Source organism: Vanacampus margaritifer, chromosome 4 (genome assembly GCF_051991255.1).
Source record: "Vanacampus margaritifer isolate UIUO_Vmar chromosome 4, RoL_Vmar_1.0, whole genome shotgun sequence".
Lineage (NCBI taxonomy): Eukaryota > Metazoa > Chordata > Actinopteri > Syngnathiformes > Syngnathidae > Vanacampus > Vanacampus margaritifer.
Genome location: NC_135435.1, coordinates 27,500,630 through 27,508,918, shown reverse-complemented (window position 1 = coordinate 27,508,918; position 8,289 = coordinate 27,500,630). Strand labels below are relative to the sequence as shown.

Here is an 8,289-nt window from a genome sequence, read left to right as displayed (position 1 = left end):
CTTTTGCAGGCGCTACCGCTGATTTAGATTGATTTTAACGTTAACTGCCCCTCCCCCAAGCACAAATAGGGATCCAATGGCTTTTCCTGCGGGTTGACGATAACACGGTTAAGTGCAGCCTATTCACTAACATTTTGATCATATGGATGCAAAAAAAAAAAAAAAAGAGGCTGTGCTCACCCAAAAAAATGCCAGAAAGCCATTCGAAACTTAATTTAAGATACAATGACCTCTTGAGGTCAAAGCATGTATTCATGGGCCATTGAGCTTTTATTATATTTTAACTATGATTACTTTATAATGAATGCTGTAGAAAATCACCCTTAATCTCTAGTAGTTCAAATCGTTGTTTGATTGTTGTTCAAATCTTGCAATATTACGGACATCTATTGAATGCTAAATTGTGTGCAAAATATGATGACCCCCCCTCCTTCCAATTAATCTGCCGGTGCAAATTTTCAATAATAACAAAATCTAAATGTAGCAGCTAGACAGCACAGTCAACTTTATTTGTGTCATGAGCTGACGAGAAGCAGAACAAACAGTAAGTGATAAAGGGAAGTACACCAAAACATCCAATAACTCCTCTTACAAATCATTATAATGTATGTTTGGCAAAATAACGTTATACTCAAGAGGCCATGAAGTTACACATAGATGTTGTTTTATTATCCTACACAATTGATTCAGATCTTTGTTTGGTAGCTACTAGCTAATATTAGCCAGTACTGGTACTCTTGTTTCTGTTTGATAAAGGAGCTTGATGATGACACTTGACACATTGTTTTTAAAGTCGATGACGCAGACATGATAAACAGAGTAACTGTTCCCATTTTGATAGTAAATTACAGTCAGACATCAATAACCGAAAATGACAGCAACCATGTACTGTATGTATAAAACATGATTTCAGTCATGTCTCAATAAGATAAAAAAAAAACGATGGCATGTTAAAGGATTAATCATTGGACTCTTTTCTACAAAAGTCTGGGAAACAATAGCAATTTCTCAATGACCTGTTTAAAAGAAAATTTAAATACATCTTCGGGTTCTATGGATCACTTGTTAAGTGTACCTAATGAACTGACCATTGAGTTTGAACAGAATGCTAACCGGCGAACGGAAGTGTGCCATCTAGTGTTGAAATCCAAGAACTCTCAAATGCTTTGACGCCAGCACACCACTCATGTTGCTTTATTTCAGCAGTACACAATCCTGCCTGTTTTCAGTATCTCACGCCACTAACACACCTGATTTGATGAACAAGGTCGGCATCGGGCTTCGACAGAGCTTGCTGAGGAGCAGATCATTTGAGCCATCAAGTTCTCAAAGACCAGGGACATTTAACCCCGCTTTCATTTCTAAAGAGAGGAGTGGCTGAGATTGGATTACTGAAGTATTGCGCAGTAATGCATAATAACTGAGCATATTTTGACGCACTAAAGAAAAATATAAGGAAAGTTTGGCAGCTATAAATTATTTTTACAATAAAGTCGTCCTCAATCACACAACAGAGATAGAAACAGTGACACTAGTATAATATCCAATCAAACAGTTATTATGTAACCTACTGTAAATGGTAAATGATAGAGTACTTTCTACAATCTACACCATGTATATACAAAGGTTCTCCAAAATGTATTCCCAAATGTTAAATACCGGTTTGGCCAAAATGATGTTCAAGTGCAGATATTTGAGTAAAAAAAAAAAAAAGCATCCTGAAGAGCAGCAACAAGAAAAAATTAAATCCATGATATGTTTTTGTGAATGAGTTAATAACGAGTACCTGTCTCAAAGCAGTAAAGTAGCAGAGGTCTGTGACATTGCATTGTAGATGAATGTGTTGCTGAACGGCACAAACTGGTGGCTGATGATCTTTATGGCTTCCTGAGCAGCTGAACCTGAACAGATGCAATGTTAATGAAAAAGAAATGACGGTGGCATATAATGCATTTCGTGTCAGCTTTACACATTACCTCCCATAAATGCAGAAACTGTATGGGGCTCTGCTGCACCATATCGACAGCTACACAAAAAAAAAAGAGAAGAGATTTTAAAACATCACAACTAATGTCACTTTCCCAATATAAAAAGAAAACCATCCAATAAGGATATAAATCAGCAACTCTGACTTACAACTCGTGCACGTAATCATCCTTAATGTTGACGTTGAGGTTGTACTCCTGCAGTAGGCTGGTGACACACAGCTTCAGCTTGCTGATGTCCTCTTCGACTTGATAGTTATACACTCCTGAAAAACACAACATGTAAACATAGTCCACCTTTTATTTGCCACCCAGAGGAATCATTCAAAACTGAATTAACATAACACCCTCCAAAGCACTGTACCAGGGTAGCGGGAGTGCTGCTGGTAGAATCGGTCGACGGCTCGAAGCATGAGGTAGAAGACCATCTCGCTATCGGGATTGTCCATGCACGAGGCTGCGGAGAAACGATAATATTTAATATGTTGCCATGTATGAAACCAAACAACAATGGACTACAGTTACTTAAAATAGTAGCTGATATGACCATCATCATATGATGAGCCAAAGAACATATTTTATGTAAACAAAAACTACATACTACAAACTACAAAGCTACAGGTGAATACAGTATACATAAATTAGCTGCACTTTCTGCCACCTAGTGGAAAAGCAATGAACTGTTCTGTCAGTCACAATGTGTCAAAGGCTTAGATGAGCAAAGATACAATATTTGTAGTTATTATTATTGTTAAAGTTCCAATGTGTGTGCGTGAATGTGCATGTTTCTTAAAGGGACAGTAAGATACTTTTAGTTTATGTTGATTATGGTTAACTTCCACATTTCTTGACCGATTCCAGTCGTTTGAATTTTAAACTGTTCAGCTCATTTACATTTTAAAAAAAAAAATACATTTTCAAAAAACTCCACATTATTATTATTATTATTTTTTTAATTATTATATTTTTTTTATTAAATTGAATGGACTGCTATTTAAATACTGCTTTTTTAGAAGTGCTACTACTATACTACTACTACTATGTCTACAAGTACTACATACATGCGTCTTTCCACCTTGCAAGAGTCAGCAGTCCCATTCAAAATTTCCGCGGGCATTTTTCTAGTTATTATTATTATTGTTAATCTAACTGAAAGTGAATTTGGATACTTTCCCGCAGCACAACTGATAATCTCTCAAGGCACATGCGAGACTAGGAATCACAGCTATATGGGAAGTGAGTCTCCAACGTACTGATTTCATCTCTGTTGACTGAATCCACGTTGTACTCCGCTGCTAGAGACCGACAGCGCACCACCCGTAGGAAAGATGCATTCTTGCCTAGACAACAACACACGTGGCAACAGGCAGGAATATTCAACAGACGTAACCACGTCAACATTTAACTGTGCTTGCACAAAATATTGAGTTGAATGAATTTTGATAACATGCTAAAACCAGTAACCACTACACATATTGGATCTCAAAACGTGAGTGATGCTTACAGAAGAGTCTGATGTCATTTTCAGAGATGCTTTCAGGTGCCTGTTAAGGGGAAAAAAAGCTCCAATTAAATACATTATTAGTATTTGGACATCCAAGTCATTCTTTTTTTTTTTTTTTAAATTGCTTATTCTGTTTCTGTGGGCAGAAGCCTGAATACTAATTTAAGCATAGCATGAACAACCAATCATCTACAAAAGTCAGTCAATCATCACCATGTATTCCGTAAATGGGTGTCAGCAGAAGAATGGAAAGTATTACTTGCAGCGTTCATTAATTAGTGTAAACATGTGAAATGATCAGTTTTTCCATATCGGGATTGGCTGCATGCTCTGATTATTTACCAGCTGTTCTTTACAACCGATTTGTTTTCTTTTTAACTTTTATGCATAATAATTATGAACACAAATTTGTTTGTCATTTTACAAAAAGTTTTGCTCAATTAAATCAAATGAAATTGTTGATAATGACAAAACTATTTTGACTTTAAATCACATTGACTATTTAGGATAATGAATAAAAACGGATCCAGCTAATATAATCTGGAACACAGCATATAACCTTTCTGCAGTTAATAATTTATCTTTGACATTGACGCAAAAGCAAACAAAAGGGGAATTTATATTATTGATGTAATGTATTTATAACAGGGCTGTTTGCAGGAGGGGAACGCTACTCCACTGCGAACAGCACTGAGACGAACGTGAATGGAATCCGAGCTATGTTATTTTCTCCCTGCGTTTTTACTGAGAATCGTGCCTATTATTATTTGCAACTGTAGGTTCACACAGGACGATAGCATACCTTCCCGAGAGACTGCACCAGACTTTCAACGTATCTGCCAACAGACGCTGCATCCTGTAAGGCCTTTTCCCTGTAACTGTGGGAAAACATTCATTTCAGCTGGAGCGCATACGCAAATGTGAAAATACAAAGCATGAATTGTTGGATCGTAGTTATTGGCCAATTAGGTTTTCATGTTTTAAATTGCTGCCACGTTCTTGGTGAGTGTCTTTATCGTTACTGATCAAATTATATGAAAATGACTCATATATTGTGAATACATTCATTTTCTTACACATTTTGAAGATTGATAAACTTCTGGGAGTCGGCGATCATGTCTGGGATGGTCCCCCGTACAGGAAGGCTGCCGCAGCCTTCATTGTGTACAAACTCCTTTACAGCTCGTAGCATAACCCAAAAAGGCGAAGTCTGTCAACAAATACCAGTGGATTGAGTTCCACCTTACATTTTTACACATAAATGTTTGTATGATTTATGAAAACAGGGATGTGATTTGACCAAAGTGAAATTATCTGAAAATTTAGCCGGGGGTCTGGGGGCCGCCGGCACCCAGCTAGGTCCAGGGCAGTGCCCTGGTGGGGGGACACGGGGGGCAAAGCCCCCCGGAGCTCATGGGCTTTCCGTGTTTTTAAGTACTTTCAATGCACTCACATGACAAAGAAATAGACAAAACAACAGCATAAATTTTCAATGTATATTGAACTATCCCATATAAAATGGCAGTTTTAGTCAACTCAAAATCAGTCACATTCAAAAACATTGGACTGTCTTTGCTTTTAAAAACTATCACTGAGAATATCATCATATCTAACTAATGTGATTACTAAGTTAACACATAAATAATGTTGAAGAGTTCAAATTTCATGAACAAATAATTGTATCATGACCAAATGAAAAGTAACTCATATTAGAGCATACCACAAATGTCTTTATTATAGCAGAAGATGTTATCTGTCGGAGTCATGTGCATACACAATGAACTACTAAAAAAAAATATATATATATTTTTTTTTTTGGGGGGGAGATAAAAAAAGCGGAATTCCGCGAATTAGCGGAAAAATCACATCCCTGTGAAAAGCAAGATAAAAAATCCCAAACCTGTGATGTTATGTTGTTACATTGATCATCATTGAAGAGATCTTTAATAGCACTTGGGATCTAAAAAAAAAATAAACAAGTAGCATCTGTATATTTAGGTTTGTAGCTTAAAGAAAGCTGCCATAAAGATTATTTTTAAGTGAAATAGGTATGCTTTGTAATAGTATGTGATTCAAACTGACACCTTGGTTGGATTTAAAGCAGTATTGACATTCTTAATTGCTTCCTCAAAGTTTTCTTCATCCTCAAGGGCACCATTCTCATTCTTCAGAATTCCTAAAGTAAAACACAGAAGTTATAAACATGTGTAAGAGATGCACAGGTGGGGGATTCCACTAAGTGAAAGACTGCACACAAATACCTTCCCGTATAATCTGTCTGAAGGCCTCTTTTTCCTTGTAATTTCTGGGTGGCTGGGAGTCTTGCTAAAAAGTACAAGGACATGTAATAATTGCACATCATTACAAATACAACTACCTGTGTTGTTCAAGAATTGGACTGTACCTCGCTGAGCCATTTTTCAAGAAATTTAGCAATGATGACGATCCAAGGTGTGTGACTGTGATCCTACACAGCAAATATAAACAACACTATTAGTTGAGCGAAGCAGTACAAAAGTGCACCGTCATGAAAAATACGTACCTTTTTGTCCATGCTTTCAAGGTCATAGGAATGAATGTGCTTCTTGAATTCAGCAAAAGGCTGGTCTAACCTTAGATCCTCTAAAGCATTGTCGGGGTGTGACTCAATCACTGCAGAGATAAGTCAAACGTAAACACGACAAAATATAAAGCAGAGGCCACAGATGAGTTAGGAAGTACTATGCTAACAGTATAAGACATCACTCATCTTATGTCATTATGCCTCTGAACTGCAAAATCACACTTGTGTTGAAAGGTGACAAGTCCATGTGTTAATACATGTATCTCAAATGCTACTAACCTGTGTGCTCTTGCACAACCAGCCTCATGTAGCCAATGAGGCCGTAAGTTTTACAAATCAGGAACGGTACTGAGGCACTCCACAAAACTGAGCCTAGCCTCAGACTCGTGCTAATAAGTTTCAGGAGAGAAAAAAGGGAAACAAATGTTTAAGTAAAAAAAAAAAGAAAAAAGGATGTTACTGGTTTAACAATAAAAAAATAAAAATGCAATGATCATTTTTTTAGGCACTGCCGTGGCCTGCAAAAATATTTCAAAGAGATATGTTCATTTAAAACTTTTGTTGCACAGTCCTAAAATCTACTTAGTGATCTTGTACCATTTTTTCATTACATTTAAAGGGCAGTAATGGTAAATAGTTACTACATTTCATACCTTTCAGACAACTGCACACCAATAACAATTGTAAATCTATGGAAAAACTCTGGATTGTTGTCCAAGAGCATGTCAGGACTCTAAAAATAGGGACAACACAAGAGTGAAATCACAACGGTTATTTTTTATTATTATTATTGTTAACATTTCTCATACTGTTTTTCCTCCTATTATTTATCTTTGTGTTATAATATCCACTAACCTCCTCAACAAAGTTGCCCGATACATCAGTGTTCAGCTCTTGGAGCAGCTCGGTGGCAGCCTGTGCTCTGTTCTGCAACATAAACAATCAGGTCAGGGCCGACTGACATATGGCAAGCATAAAAAAAATGCAAGAACTGTAAACAAAAAGATTCAACATTGGGGAAGTTGTGTATACACACTTATTAGACATATACCTTTCCAATGCTGTTGTGGCTTAGGAAAAAGCTGCAAAACAAGATAAAATAGTGATGAACAGACAAAAAACAAATACTGTAGTAAGACCTAAAAGCTCAAATCTGTCTTACTTGTGCCCTACATCTTCCCCAGAAACTGTATGACCATCAACTATAGTGAACGCTCCAATACCTGATGAAGACAAGTGGGTTACTTATTCTATTTATTGAAAACGTCAGTATTTCCTAGTGCTGTTTATCATTAACACCGAAACATTTTACCAGGAAGCACAAGGTTTTTCAGTATCTCAGTCCCAGTTGCTGTCGCATTGATCAGGCAAACATGGGCATTCTCAAGAGCTTCTTGACCATGGTCCCCCCACAACCTGCAAGCACACAACATGTGTCCAACTATAACAAATTGACTTGGTACTGCTACAAAGAAATTAGACAAAATTAGACTGCAATGGACAGGAGAGACACATTTTTTGAGTAGAGCAATAAGCAAGTGAAAGAAGTGGAAATGGAAGTAGTAAAGTAACACATTATACACACATGTATCATGCTATCACGTAACAACAACCTTACTAAACAGTGCGAAAACAAACAACAATCAAGGGCACTTTAAACTCAACCAATGGCGCTCATAGTAAATAGAGTCGACAGTTTATGTTAGCCGGGGCTGCATGTAGCAACGCGGCTAATGCTAGCACTTCATGTCCGAGCTGCTGTATCACCGTTGTTTTTGTGCAGATCGAAACCACTGGGAAATAATGTTACAACCTAATTCAAATATGAATTACCTGAGTTGCCGGTCGTATTTCTGTTCTTTGGCTGCTTTAGTGGCTGCCATGGTATCTGTCTGGCATCTGTCACTGCTAGGTAAAAGCGAAACCGCTTTCGCTACGTCAGATTCGACACATATTTCCACACCATGTGATTCACACTCGCATTTTCAGCACATCAAACCGACTAGATTTTAATGATAAATTATAATGAAATATTGATTTAAAAATGTTATAGAATGAGGTAAGGCGTATTCATAGCAAATATTGGGAATAACAATATTTCTAAACACAAACTCTGTATTCTGTATTCACTAACAAAAAGGGTCTTGTATTTATTTGTTCATTGCGTATCTGTCAAATATCTTTTTCGCTAGTGTACCATGTACATTGATAATCATCATAATAGACCCCGTTAATAA

At 37.0% G+C, this 8,289-nt stretch overlaps 1 protein-coding gene across 3 annotated transcripts; it reads right to left on the bottom strand.

Moving 5' to 3' along the window:
• Positions 1-475: 475 nt before the first annotated feature.
• On the bottom strand, positions 476-7,995 carry nae1 (nedd8 activating enzyme E1 subunit 1). Of its 3 annotated transcripts, XM_077564755.1 has the most exons (21): positions 7,886-7,995; positions 7,365-7,468; positions 7,215-7,275; positions 7,104-7,134; positions 6,908-6,979; positions 6,706-6,785; positions 6,332-6,441; positions 6,032-6,141; positions 5,894-5,956; positions 5,751-5,814; positions 5,574-5,665; positions 5,390-5,449; positions 4,566-4,699; positions 4,292-4,367; positions 3,490-3,529; positions 3,239-3,325; positions 2,350-2,442; positions 2,137-2,251; positions 1,977-2,026; positions 1,787-1,901; positions 476-1,361 (listed from the first exon to the last, which is right to left on the bottom strand). In XM_077564755.1, the coding sequence occupies exons 1-20, from the start codon at positions 7,933-7,935 to the stop codon at positions 1,792-1,794; spliced, it is 1,602 nt and encodes a 533-aa protein (XP_077420881.1). In that variant the 5' UTR covers positions 7,936-7,995; the 3' UTR covers positions 476-1,361; positions 1,787-1,791. The 3 variants fall into 3 exon arrangements, with proteins under 3 accessions (XP_077420881.1, XP_077420879.1, XP_077420882.1); XM_077564753.1 differs by having other exon boundaries at positions 476-1,901; XM_077564756.1 differs by having other exon boundaries at positions 476-1,901; positions 5,751-5,811.
• Positions 7,996-8,289: the final 294 nt, after the last annotated feature.

What these genes read in the sequence shown, in the direction of transcription:
- nae1 (XM_077564753.1), bottom strand. Translation starts at nt 7,935, where the DNA reads ATGGCAGCCACTAAAGCAGCCAAAGAACAGAAATACGACCGGCAACTC. An exon ending in AGTCAACAGAGATGAAATCA is followed by an intron (nt 2,443 to 3,238) that starts GTACGTTGGAGA and finishes GTTTCTCCGCAG; the next exon opens with CCTCGTGCATGGACAATCCC. An exon ending in GATGATTACGTGCACGAGTT is followed by an intron (nt 2,027 to 2,136) that starts GTAAGTCAGAGT and finishes TTTTTTGTGTAG; the next exon opens with CTGTCGATATGGTGCAGCAG.